Here is a 14,315-nt window from a genome sequence, read left to right as displayed (position 1 = left end):
GGACAAACGGAATGGTTTTGATAAAACTTAAGTTAGAAACATTGACAAATCTATATGGCTAATTTTATCATAAAAGTTGTATTGACAGAATTTGTATAAAAATGTCAAAAAGTTAATTTATTATTCTAGTAGAAGTCGTATAAAGATTCATATTTTTACTTCTTTTGTAAAAATAACTGTTTTTTTTTTTCAATTTGACCCGATTGTCCAATCATTGGTTATTACAAAATGGTTATTGTTGACATACATTAGAAATATAACATTTCAAAGACCTTTTTGAATGGTGTATTGAGGATTAAATAAAATTGTCTATGCATTAGAATGAATTTGTTGTATGTTCAATGTTAGGATAGTAAAAAGCATGTTAGAGCTATTGAATAAGAATAAAATGAACTATCTTTTAACTGTTATTTTAAACATACATCTCCGTTGCGTTAACTGCGCACCTGACAAGCGTGACGTCACGTCGACGCTCACTGGTACTAATGGGGGAGTGCGGGGAGGTGTGTAAGCGAGGGAGTCGCATTCTAAAGCCCAACAGTCGCGACAGCAACATTATTACGCGCGAGCGATAAGGATGGGTAGCTTAGGGTCATTGGACAAAATTCTACGTGCTCAGTGACCAGACTATGGCCAGGTGCGCAATTAACTCCACCGGGACAAGTTAAAACTGCAAAATCATGTTATTTATGTAACATACAGTACGGCCACACTAGTCGCAAGGGTGATGAGTGATTTAAATATTTAAGTGGGACTATTTATTTGCCATTTAAGTGGGACTATTATATCGATACTATTCGACACTGTCGTCAAAAGTCAAATGAATTATGAATATGTTGCCCTTGCGTTCTAATACTCGGCGCAAAGACCCATGGCAGGCGGGGCGTTAAGTAATTTTTGAAACAAGAGTTGCACATTAATTATTACGTATTATAAACAACCTTTGTGTGACGTCACCCATAACCAGTGTGAGTGCGAGAGAAAACGTGATCTGCATTGTTCTATTATTACACCGCCAGCCACGAGTCTGCGCTGAGTAGTGTGGTACTGTGGTCTTACTTATTTAATAGTTATTTATAAAAAAATATGGTTATGTCCATTCAGTGAGTTTTCTGTATGTGTTATGTTAATTTTACATATAAATGCTGTATATCACAATTTGTATAAAGGAATATAAAAATAAAATGAACAAGTGTGTTTTGCGTCAAAATTTAATTTAGCTAACTCCTACATCGGATGTAAGGTAAGTGTTTTTTTTTTAGTTTTAAATCGGTTTTTCTTCAGTTGTGGAGTTGTTGATAGGTTACATTGTAATAGCTGGCTTCAAACAAGCTTTGTGTATGGATAAAAAAATTACAAACCAAAGTTGTTATACTTGTTTGAAGTTAGCTATATTTTTAACTAATTTAAGTTTTCATTTCAGATGTTTCAAAGTGAGGTATTATTATGTTGACACATGCTACATAATAATATTTCAATTTCAGGTTAAAATCGAAAGTCTGGCATTTTCAATTTCTTCAACTGTCAACTTTTTGGCCACTTTGGGTACCACGAACTATTTGACACTGACTGTACTGTTGTACACAATAATAAAACACTATTATATCTCGTGTCTGAACGTGTTAACAAACGTAATTAACCTGCGCAGTGGCGAGAAGCGGCAGACTCGCATGGTGAACGGGTCGTCGCCGCCGCCGGTGACGTCGCCGCGTCGGCGCGGCCGCCCCAAGCAGGACACGGACCATTTCACCGCCTTCTACCACAAGGCGCAGGAGCACAACTACAACGTGGTCGTGCAGGTAAATGAATACCCTAATAAGGATGTTTCCTGGGTAAAAAAAACAAGTTCGAATCAGGGTTTGATGGTGAAAACAGGCATTAGTCCCTCAATTTACTTGCAAAAAAAATATCCGTCACGTATTTTTCGCTTTATAAAATCAATTAGAATTGACAGTGGCGACCGGTGACGTCACTACGTTCCAAAAAGCGTAGCACAGCGTGACGTCACGCGGAACTTTGACGCACCATAACTTCGTAATTATCCCGTCTTTTATCCTAACATACCAGAGACGGCCACTCCGTCTACACATTTCATTGTACTAAAAAAATATTTTTCTTTACAGATATTCCAATACTTAGGTATGCGGGATTTAGCGCACTGCGCAAGAGTTTGCAAGCTGTGGCGGCAGATGGCGTCGACGCCAGCGCTATGGAGGCACGTTAGGATGAAAAATTCACATGTGAGTATACGAAACTGCAGGGCTACACCGAAACTCTTTTTTACGTAGTTTCGGATATGTCTGTTTCTGTCGCTCATGCTGGCATCTCGCTTTGCCTGAAAGGGATCGAATGTTGCCATTCGAACATTTTTCGGAATAACCCCGCTGATGATTATATCTAAAACTGATTTAGTTTTTTTCTATTGGTGAGAGGTTGAAGACTCTCCATCACTTTAAAAACTTGTAACTGTGGTATTACATATTTAACGTTCACTTTGTCATTGTAGTTACCATTGCTGTACAAATTATAAAATCTGTGCTAGTGTTAATTCCACTGCACTGTTGTCTAGCACCCATAGTACAAGATCTGCTTAATTTGGGACTAGCGGCGCAGTGTAAAATGTCCAAGGATATTTATATTATATTTATATGTAAAAGTTACTTTTACGATTTCGAAAATCGTGTCACCAACAGGTAAGCGACTGGGGCGGATTATGCACCGCACTCAAGCGCCACGGCACGAAGTGGCTGGACTTACGCAAGATGCTGCTGCCACAAAACGACACCGTGTTCTGGGAACAGTTCGCGCAACACATATCCACTGTAGATACGATAGAAAGGTAAGCTCCATCTGTTTTATTACTGTTTTTATGGATGGTTGTATCTAGAGGTATTATTTTATATTACAGTCATTCGCAAAGCAGAGGTCACTCGAAGAATGCATTACCAAAGTTTTTTTGGAGCACAGTCTTAAAGAATAAAACAAAATTTTTTCCATTCGTGTCCAGCTCAAAGGCTTGGATCGGATTTTCGACGTCCGATTAAGCGATACCAACATTATCGCAACAGGGGAATATTACTGACGTCAAAAGAAACGGGATAATTACGGTGACTGAGGGTTATTCAGTGTGAGAATGTAACATGAAGTTTTCATTGGCAATGTTTGTCAAATTCTCGGGTCAAATAGCACAGACTAAAGTTTTGTTCCAAAATATCATCTATTTACACAGCATAAGGCCCTTTTCACATGTCCCGGTTGCCGGCTATCCGGCGCCGGGTACCCGGTGGTGAAGTGTATGGGCATGCCTAGAGATGTGCCGCTGAGAAAGTTCTCGTTCCCGGCAATATTCCCAGTGAGAATATTCTCAAGAACCGAGAACGCTCCCGGGAATATTCTCAGTGTTCTCGACAGAATACATTTAGTTTTAATTTTAATTTTGTTGTTTTTATGTGATATTATTTGTAATGTTTCGATGTTTTATTAACTGGGCGTTAAGACTAGTCGTTATAAACAAGGCATGAAACGTGTGAGTGAGATATTGCTGTCTTGCTCACTCTTTTCGTGGCGAACGCGTACCGCCGCTTTAGGACTCGGCTACGGTATTTGAACATAAGTGTGCCTCTGAGTTTTAAGGCCCTTGCCACCCTGGCGGATTGCAAGCGGATTCAAAGCGGATTCAAAGTGGATTTAAAGCGGAGTGGCAACGCGACGGAGAAGCCGCGTGAAAATATCGTAAAGTTACCCAAAGGCTGCCCAGCCGAGCTGGATTCGATTATTGACCTTTTTTTCGAAGTTGGACCTACCTAACTGGACTGTTTGTCCCAGGTATACATTATTGTCAACAACCTCGAGTGTAGAGTCTCCAACTTTTAGAGGAGTGGGTGCAACACACAAAGAACGGTTAATGCAGATTAGTATGCTAGCATTTGTTTGCCACAGGTCGTTTCTGAACTCCGTAAAGAGAACTGCAACCGCCGCATCATCCTCTATCACGACAATGCGAGTTCTCACACCGCGCACTGAACAAAAGAGTTTTTAGAGCAAGAAAACATAGAATTATTAGTCCATCCGCCGTACAGCCCCGACCTAAGCCCTAATGATTTCTATACTTTCCCTAAAATAAAGAATAAATTGCGTGGTCAGAGATTTTCATCACCTGAAGAAGCTGTGGAAGCCTACAAAACGGCCATTTTGGAGACCCAAACTTCCGAATGCAATGGTTGCTTCAATGATTGGTTTCGTGTATGGAAAAATGTGTCAAATTTCGCGGAGAATACTTTAAAAAGCAATAAATACATTTTTAAATAGTAATGTTGTTTCACTTCCTTGATTCCCGAAATTTTCAGTGCCGCCCTCGTACACTTATCTGTTGACTTAATTTAATACTATTTTACTTAAGAAAGTTTGTTTATTTCCATTTGATAAACATGATTCTCAACCTTTCTCACTTAGAAGAACGCTCCCGGGAACGCTCCCGAGAATATTCTCAGTTGAGAGAGCGTTCTCGGGAACGGCACATCAATAGGCATGCCGGATTAATTACGCCGGAACATGTGAAAGCTACCTTAAACTACCATACACTTCACCACCGGATACCCGGCGCCGGTTAGCCGGCAACCGGGACGTGTGAAAAGGACCTAACTGACCACGACAATTCCTTCACAGGATAGAACTGTGCCGCTGCCCGGCGCGCGCGGTCGAAGCAGTTTGCGCGGGTCTCCCAGGCCTCGTAGCGTTATCGGCGCTCGCCATCCGCTCGCCGGCCTTGGACCCGGCGCCGCTGGCCCGCCTGCCGCGCCTGCGGGAGCTGCGCCTCAAGAGCATGGCGGGGCTCGCGCTGGCTCGGGACCTGCGCCCGCTCGCCAGCTTGGAGCACCTGGCGCATTTGTCACTCACTTCCATCAAGGTACAACAATATATGTCTGTTTTCGCAATTTAGTACACCGATCTTGTTGCGACAAGGAAAAATTTCAGTGATTTTAAGCGATTTCGTGAAAAATATTATTAAAGTCCGACCAATGACCCCAAGCTACCTATCCTTATCGCACACTCACTGCGGGCGCCCGTCGCACAGTCGCGACATCAATATAATTACGCGCGAGCGAGGATGGGTAGCTTGGGGTCATTGGACAAAATTCTACGTGCTCACAGACCAGACTATAATAGCTAATTGCTCATAAGATAGGCACCCTTAATTGATATTTATTGTCCGTGGTGCACATCTTTTCTTAAAGGTTATCAAACCTTTGTTTGTCACCTGTCATCCGCTTTGCAATGGAGAGACGAACCTCAATTTCGAACTCCTATGTTCTTCTGATTAATTTCGTTGCGGATCCAATGACAGTTTAACTTTCCCCCGGGACAAACTTGACCTTCATTGGTTGGGTTTATATGGCGGTCAAGCTGTAGATCCTGGCTACACAGGAGTTGCAGCGGTGGGAACGAGAGGTGGTAATAGTCCCGTCCATCAAGGTGAGTGTATGTTGCGAGCTGCCGGCGCTCTCCGCCTCAAGACATGGCGGGACTAATGGCGCTATCGGCGCTCGCCATCCGCTCGCCGGCCTTGGACCCGGCGCCGCTGGCCCGCCTGCCGCGCCTGCGGGAGCTGCGCCTCAAGAGCATGGCGGGGCTCGCGCTGGCTCGGGACCTGCGCCCGCTAGCCAGCTTGGAACACCTGGCGCATTTGTCACTCACTTCCATCAAGGTACAACATCAAATATCCCGTTTCCGCAATTTATTACAACAGTGATTTTAAGCGATTTTGTGAAAAATATTATTTAATCCCCGTCTGTGAGCACGTAGAATTTTGTCCAATGACCCCAAGCTACCCATCCTTATCGCACACTCACTGCGGGCGCCCGTCGCACAGTCGCGACAACAATATAATTACGCGCGAGCGAGGATGGGTAGCTTGGGGTCATTGGACAAAATTCTACGTGCTCGCAGACCAGACTATAGCAAGGAGCTAATTGCTCATAAGATAGGCACCCTTAATTGATATTTATTGTCCGTGGTGCACATCTTTTCTTAAAGGTTATCAAACCTTTGTCACCTGTCATCCGCTTTGCAATGGAGAGACGAACCTCAATTTCGAACTTCTATGTTCTTTTGATGAATTTCGTTGCGGGTCCAATGACAGTTTAACTTTCTCCTGGGACAAACTTGACCTTCATTGTTCGGGTTTATATGGCGGTCAAGCTGTAGATCCTGGCTACACAGGAGTTGCAGCGGTGGGAACGAGAGGTGGGAATAGTCCCGTCCATCAAGGTGAGTGTGTGTTGCGAGCAGCCGGCGCTCTCCGCCTCAAGACATGGCGGGACTAATGGCGCTATCGGCGCTCGCCATCCGCTCGCCGGCCTTGGACCCGGCGCCGCTGGCCCGCCTGCCGCGCCTGCGGGAGCTGCGCCTCAAGAGCATGGCGGGGCTCGCGCTGGCTCGGGACCTGCGCCCGCTAGCCAGCTTGGAACACCTGGCGCATCTGTCGCTCACGTCCATCAAGGTACAACATACATCTGTGTCATAAGATTTTAAACTTTCGCGTTCCATTTCAATTAAAATAGTAACGAACGAACAACGCCGCGAACCGCCAGTCTGCTTGTGACCACGGCTGCAGCATCGCAGCCGAAACGTCAAGCCGTGAGTACATAATGTAACTCATTAATAAACGTCTCGTTAAAACCCGTGTCTTACTATTTTAATACATCTGTGTCCGCAATTTACTACACCGATCTTGTTGCGACAAGGAAAAATTTACGTGCTTTTAAGCGATTTTGTGAAAAATATTATTGGCAGGTAATTGCTCATAAGATAGGCCCCCTTAATTGATATTTTATTTTTATTGTCATCCGCTTTGCAATGGAGATACGAACCTTAATTTTGAACTTCTATGTTCTTCTAATTAATTTCGTTGCGGGTCCAATGACAGTTTTACTTTCTCCTGGGACAAACTTGACCTTCATTGTTCGGGTTTATATGGCGGTCAAGCTGTAGATCCTGGCTACACAGGAGTTGCAGTGGTGGGAACGAGAGGTGGTAATAGTCCCGTTCATCAAGGTGAGTTTATGTTGTGATGCGGCCCGGCGCTCTCCGCCTCAAGACATGGCGGGACTAATGGCGCTATCGGCGCTCGCCATCCGCTCGCCGGCCTTGGACCCGGCGCCGCTGGCCCGCCTGCCGCGCCTGCGGGAGCTGCGCCTCAAGAGCATGGCGGGGCTCGCGCTGGCTCGGGACCTGCGTCCGCTCGCCAGCTTGGAACACCTGGCGCATTTGTCACTTACTTCCATCAAGGTACAACAACTTATATCCCGTTTCCGCAATTTATTACAACAGTGATTTTAAACGATTTTGTGAAAAATATTATTAAATCCCGGTCTGTGAGCACGTAGAATTTTGTCCAATGACCCCAAGCTATCCATCCTTATCGCTCGCACACTCACTGCGGGCGCGCGTCGCACAGTCGCGACAACAATATAATTACGCGCGAGCGAGGATAGGTAGCTTGGGGTCATTGGACAAAATTCTACGTGCTCGCAGACCAGACTATAGCAAGGAGCTAATTGCTCATAAGATAGGCACCCTTAATTGATATTTATTGTCCGTGGTGCACATCTTTTCTTAAAGGTTATCAAACCTTTGTCACCTGTCATCCGCTTTGCAATGGAGAGACGAACCTCAATTTCGAACTTCTATGTTCTTCTGATGAATTTCGTTGCGGGTCCAATGACAGTTTAACTTTCTCCTGGGACAAACTTGACCTTCATTGTTCGGGTTTATATGGCGGTCAAGCTGTAGATCCTGGCTACACAGGAGTTGCAGCGGTGGGAACGAGAGGTGGGAATAGTCCCGTCCATCAAGGTGAGTGTGTGTTGCGAGCAGCCGGCGCTCTCCGCCTCAAGACATGGCGGGACTAATGGCGCTATCGGCGCTCGCCATCCGCTCGCCGGCCTTGGACCCGGCGCCGCTGGCTCGCCTGCCGCGCCTGCGGGAGCTGCGCCTCAAGAGCATGGCGGGGCTCGCGCTGGCTCGGGACCTGCGTCCGCTCGCGAGCTTGGAACACCTGGCGCACCTGTCGCTCACGTCCATCAAGGTGAGAAGGAAATGCTTCTGGACTTGGAATTTTCTCACCTCTCTTTCCTGTGTAAAGCCCGGTCCGTGAGCACGTAGAATTTTGTCCAAGGACCCCTAGCTACCCATCCTTATCGCTCGCGCGTAATTATATTGTTGTCGCGACTGTGCGAGTGGCACCCGCAGTGTGTGCGAGCGCGATAACAACATAATTACGCGCGAGCGATAAGGATGGGTAGCTAGGGGTCATTGGACAAAATTCTACGTACTCACGGACCAGACTATAGCTAGGATCTACGGCTTGACCGCCAATCAGAACCCAGGAAAGAAAGGAAAGTTAAACTGTCATTGGACCCGCAACGAAATTAATCAGAAGAACATAGGAGGACTTCAAAGTTCAAAGGTATATGGGTCTACTCGCCTACTTTAAAACTTGCGCGGGTACACAGAGCGTATGCCTCCTTCCGTCGTCCGTCGCGGGCCGGTACTTTGCAGCCGGCACTCGCCGCGTGTGCCCGCCTATAGAAGCACGTACACGTGCGCCCGTCGTGCGTTGCACGCGTGAGTTTTAGTGGAGGTCTAATTTTACACTGTGCTGGCGGTATTGACAGTATTAATGAGCTGTGATACATGCTCAATAGACAGAGTCCTGAAATACGCTCATTGATTCGACACCACTTCCTTAATTTTTATGAAATCAAAACCTAAACTGTTTGCAGGAGCTAGGCTGGTGCGCGTGTGACGTGATCGGCCAACTGTCTCAGCTGGAGTCTCTAGAACTCGGCGAGTGCACCTTCCGCGCCGAGTTCGCCGGCGTCCTGGCCAAGCTGGCGCGGCTGCGTCGTCTGCGTCTCGAGCGCGGCACCGCCCAATGCGCCGCGCCTGCCTTACTGCGTGCGCTCGCTGCCCTGCCGCTGCTCACGCGGCTCGAGCTCGTCAACATCGACGTCAAGGTACACGCGCCCCGCCTAAGGCCTCAGCCTCGAACTTAGCGGGCAGCGGGGCGGGAGCGGCGGCGGCGCGGGAGCGGGGCGGGCAACGCAGACCCGTTCTCGAAACAAGCGGGCAGCTCGCGCGGCGCTTTAGCGGCGAAGTGTTGTGTTCGGGGTTGTGTTGTCGAGATATTTNTCGCGCGGCGCTTTAGCGGCGAAGTGTTGTGTTCGGGGTTGTGTTGTCGAGATATTTGTTTTTATTCGCAAACGAAATGTCTGAACAACGGCGACAATTTTATTTCGATTCAAATTTATTCCTAACGCTCGATTTATTGTGGGCAAAAGAAGGAGTGCGCTGCCCGCTCGTTGCCCGCTCCCGCGCCGCTGCCCGCTCGTTGCCCGCTGCCGCGCCGCTGTTTTCGAGAACCGGTCTATTTGATTTTACGCATAAGATCCTGCCGCCAGTTCCGCGCGCTAAGTTCAAGGCTGAGGCCTTACTGCGCGCGCTCGCCGCCCTGCCGCTGCTCACGCGGCTCGAGCTCGTCAACATCGACGTCAAGGTACCGCCAGAGTAAATTGGTGGGGCACGTCTTTGTGGATGGCACGATCTGTACCACCCGCCCACTCAAGATCTCGCTCCGCTGACGTTCAGGAGTCGTCCCATTAAAAACAGTTCTAAATCCGTATTCACAAGGGTCAATTTCGATAGAACGATTACTCGATAGGATCGCAACTCGGTGTTTTGTTGTCGTTGAAGTTTTTTTACGTGAATAAGGCCACAGGGCATCATGGCATCAAAAAAGACGCTAAGACTCTGCTGTTCCGCTAAAAGTGGCCAAGGAAGGAGGCGATATTACGGAAAAAGAACCCTGATAAAATTAGTGATAGCTCATGGTCGCTCCCGGCCAGTGCGTGATATCATCAACATAGACGACAAAACACTGCTGTCTCGCTGAGTCGCCCAGGGAATCGGAAATAATGGAGATTGAGCCCTGATAATGAGTGATAGTTATTGTACCTTCTTTTCTAGTATCATTTCATTTTATGTCAGCCTTTTAATTTTCTAAACGTGATTGAAACTAATTACGTCCAAAATGTTATGTTATCATCATCACCGTATTAATGACTTAAATTTTGTCGCAGGTTGGGTTCGATGACGCGTTGGCGGAGTGTAAAAACATCCAAAGGTTACTCATCATACCGACCTATGTGTCACAGTCGGCGACAACTAATAAACAGGTCAGTATTGTACACCTATTTGAGGCTTCCTCTTTATGTCTACCTACAGATAGATCGATCGATTTTATCCACTCATTCTTTCAGTACAGAACTATAGAGTACAACAGTCATGAGTATTTATGTGGGTAATGCAAACACAGCAATTTATAGTTAATCCGGCTCGAAGGACCACTGTTTTCAAGATCAATTCTCAGTACAAACAGTACAACGTACTATAAACCATGACTGTTTATGTTGGTAATGCAACAAATGTAGCAATTTTGTTTATCCGGCTCGAAGGACCACTGTTTAGATCTTCAAGAGTTGTCAAATAGTTCATGACACTCGAAGTAGCCAATAAGTTCACAACATGTCTTTGTTATAGTTGGAATAAGATTGTCATCAACATTTTGGCCACTTTAGGTGTGTCACTATTTGACGCTGCACGCTGACTATACAAAAAATAACAGCAAACTTTTTTTTCGTAGGTGCTCAGCGGAGTGTTAAGGTTGAAAGACACACTCACGCACCTAATGTGGGGGGTCACGATCGAGCTACTACGCGTGACGGAGTTGTTCATCGACCAGTGCGAGCAGGCGCCCGACTCCAAGCGACGTGACGTCGGCGAGTGCATCCCGGTGCTGAAACCAGTGCCTGGCTGCAAGCTGCCCGATGAGCACCAACACGTGGCCGGCCCGCCGCAGGTCAGTAGAATAGAATAGAAGTACTGTATTCAGCATACAACAGTTTAGGTTCAGACATAATTTTAACAGTTTAGGTTCAGACATAATAAGACAAAAGAAGCAATTATTCTGAAAATGTTGACCTTTTTCATATTGTGAGACCAAACTACTTCAAAAATCAAAGTAATAAAGAATTCTTTGGCGACACTACTTAGCACTCTCCCGGTAAAAAGTTGAAGTATCTGTTTACTGCTTAATATTCTGCTATTTTGGTATGGCTTTAGTAGGTATTTTCTGTATTGTTTTAACTTTTTTCATATATTGTAGTTATACTGCATGCTAAATGGTTTTGTTTTGGATTGTATCTTGATATGCTATTTGTGAAAACTATGTAAGACATTTTTGATCTTAACCGCCTCATCTATTCATAATACATATATGCTGTTTGTTTTCCATAAAATAAATAAATAAATAAATAAATAATTTTATTGAGGCAAGATGAAAAGGCGCTCGCTCAGCGAATATCGTGACATGACTTACTTGACTTATGGTCCTATGTCCCCTAGATGGGGCAGAGGGCGTCCACAACAGTCCTCCATCTCGTTCGGTCTTGAGCTTCTCGCTTGATCTCGCTCCAGGTCTTGCCGATCTTCTTCGCCTCGTCCGCTACAGTGCGCCGCCAAGTTTGCCTGGGTCGACCACGTTTGCGTTTTCCTTGGGGATTCCAATCCAGAGCCTGCTTAGGGATGTGATCGGGGTCCCTTCGGAGAGTGTGGCCAATCCAGTTCCACTTGCGGCGCTTGATCTGCTGGTCGATCGGAATTTCGTGGCAGCGTTCCAATAGCTCGACGTTGGAGATTTTCTCGGGCCAGTATATGCCGAGAATTCGGCGAAGGCAGCGGTTGATGAAGACCTGCAGCTGGTGCGAGATAACCTTTGTGACCTTCCACGTTTCACACCCATAGAGCAGAACGGATTTAACGTTGGACCCGAATATTTTGATCTTGACCCTTCGGGTCAATTTCCGTGACTGCCATATGGGGCGAAGTTGTGCGAAGGTAGCTCTGGCCTTGGCAATGCGCGAAGTGATGTCCTCTTCGGTACCTCCAGTTTCTGACACGACGCTCCCGAGGTAGGTGAAATTGTGGACTCGTGCCACATCCTCTGCACCAATCCGTAATGGCGTGCAATTTCTCACACCAGATCGCATCTCTTGGGTCTTCCGGCAGTTAATTTTGAGCCCTGTGATACCCGCTTCTCGATGTAGGTCATTAAGTTTGGATTGCATATCGTGATGCGTGTGGCTCAGCAAACAGAGGTCATCGGCATAATCTAAGTCTTCTAAGACTCCGATTATACCCCACTCTATTCCACGCCGTTGGTCTTGATATGCGCGATTCATGACTCCATCCAAGACAACCAGAAAGAGAAGGGGCGAAAGCAGGCAGCCTTGCCGGACGCCCGCATGCACCTCGATGTCTTCGGAGATGAGGCCGTCGTGAGTCACCGTACAAGAATATTTCCTGTAGATGGCCTTCAGTAGGTCGATGATTTTCGGCGGGACACCAATGTCAGCGAGTCGCGACCATATACTTGCCCACTTCAGCGTATCAAAGGCTTTTTCAAAGTCTACAAAGGTTAGGTAGACTTCCCTTTGCGTGACATGACAAGTCATAAAATCACGAAGCTTTAAGCGGGTAAAGCTTGGTCCGTGAGCACGTAGAATTTTGTCCAATGACCCCAAGCTACCCATCCTTATCGCTCGCGCGTAATTATGTTGCTGTCGCGCTCGCACACTCACTGCGGGCGCGCGTCGCACAGTCGCGACAGCAAAATAATTACGCGCGAGCGATAAGGATGGGTAGCTTTACCAACGCGCAACGCACGACTGGGATTACGCATCTTTTTGGTAGTGACGGTTCAGTAGCGTGCGACGAGACACCATGCTACAACGCGAGAACTAATATGGGGCGTAAACAGAGCTACTGCGCGTCACCAAACTCTTCAGCGAGCAGTTGCCGAGACGGGGCAAAACGTGATGTGACGCGATACCACGCGACGTGACGTGACAAGATGCGACGTGGCGTGACGCGACGCAACGTGACATGACACGATGCATGCGCAGTGGCTAGTAAATACTTCTGAACAAGCCATTTCGATAGGCTATCCTGGACTTACTAAAAAGATATGGTTACTATCATACGAGTAACTTCATTAGTCGATTTCATGCGAATGAAAGTTGTGGATGGTGCCACGAGATTCGTAGTTACTAAATGGTATTTTGAATAGCTGCAGTATCAGCTTGTCTAGTTTAATATTAACTTAGGGCTGATTTTTCAATCGTCGGGTAACTTTTATCTGAAGAATAAGTTTGGCATATGGACAGTTTCAGTATGGAAAATATGTCAATGTGCCAAACATATTTTCTTAAAACTTATCCGACGACTGCAAATTAACCCTTAGAAATAATTTAAAAACAATGACCATCATTTTAATCTAATGAAATGACCACTTCACAGGTTGAAATCCTGCCGCTACCGACGCTACAGCGGCTGCTAGCAGCCCAGCTACCGCACACGCGACTGAAGCTGCTGCGGATCCCGTTCCACGCGACGTGGCGCCAGTCGCTGGCCGACTTCCAGTAGCCCTGCCCTCCCCCCACCCCGCGGGAGACGGGACTCGGCGGGGGAGACTACGTATCTATGACGGTACTGAAGGAAATGTGCAACTTGTATTCATTGTAGCAGGGATTCTTCTGTTTAAATGGTTGAGAGCGTTAGTGTATGTTAGAGCCTCATGTCATGGTAGGGAACATAAAGACATGCTAGAGGTATCTAAAGATATGCTAGGGGCGCCTAAAGACATGTTAGGGACGCCTCAAGGCATGTTAGGGACGCCTCAAGGCATGCTAGAGGCGCCTAGAGTCATGCTAGTGGTGTCTCAGTAAGACATGCTAGGGACGTCTCAAGCCATGCTAGGGACGTCTCAAGGCATGTTAGGGGTGTCTCAAGCCATGCTAGGGGCACTTCAAGAAAAGCTAGGCGCCTCAAGCCATGCTAGGGGCGCCTCAAGTCATGCTAGGGGCGCCTCAAGCCATGCTAGGGGCATCAGGTGTCTTGCCGCGAACGAATTTCAACCTCTAAAGATAGTCACAATGAAAATGATATTGTGAAACTACGCTGGTCTCTATGCTACTTCTTCCTGACGCCAGCCATATTTTCTGGTCTATTTGTCTCTTTTACTCAAGCTTGCATATGGTGCGAGCAAAAGGAATGGATAGACCCGAATATAAATAATACGGCGTTTGGGAGTAGACGCGAATAAAAGTTGCAGTAATACGGTAATTAGTCCACTTTTTACGGTAATGCTACATTGTAAATATTCATACAGTAAGCTAACGAATACGTTTTTTCTTTTC

General features: G+C 46.6%; 1 protein-coding gene across 1 annotated transcript in view; it reads left to right on the top strand.

Moving 5' to 3' along the window:
• LOC114350003 (uncharacterized) overlaps positions 1–13,766 on the top strand; it is a 35,607-nt gene extending 21,841 nt beyond the window's left edge. The window contains exons 9-16 of the mRNA XM_028300621.1: positions 1,649–1,799; positions 2,124–2,240; positions 2,694–2,839; positions 4,666–4,906; positions 8,784–9,017; positions 10,140–10,235; positions 10,703–10,918; positions 13,417–13,766. Of these exons, the coding sequence (XP_028156422.1) occupies positions 1,649–1,799; positions 2,124–2,240; positions 2,694–2,839; positions 4,666–4,906; positions 8,784–9,017; positions 10,140–10,235; positions 10,703–10,918; positions 13,417–13,542 (1,327 nt within the window). The 3' untranslated portion in view covers positions 13,543–13,766. The remainder of the gene's footprint in view (positions 1–1,648; positions 1,800–2,123; positions 2,241–2,693; positions 2,840–4,665; positions 4,907–8,783; positions 9,018–10,139; positions 10,236–10,702; positions 10,919–13,416) is intronic.
• Positions 13,767–14,315: the final 549 nt, after the last annotated feature.

Source organism: Ostrinia furnacalis, unplaced genomic scaffold (genome assembly GCF_004193835.3).
Source record: "Ostrinia furnacalis isolate ACB-3 unplaced genomic scaffold, ASM419383v2 OfSCF0770, whole genome shotgun sequence".
Taxonomy (NCBI): domain Eukaryota; kingdom Metazoa; phylum Arthropoda; class Insecta; order Lepidoptera; family Crambidae; genus Ostrinia; species Ostrinia furnacalis.
Note: the sequence above shows the minus strand (reverse complement) of the source record. Positions and strands in the feature narration are given on the sequence as shown.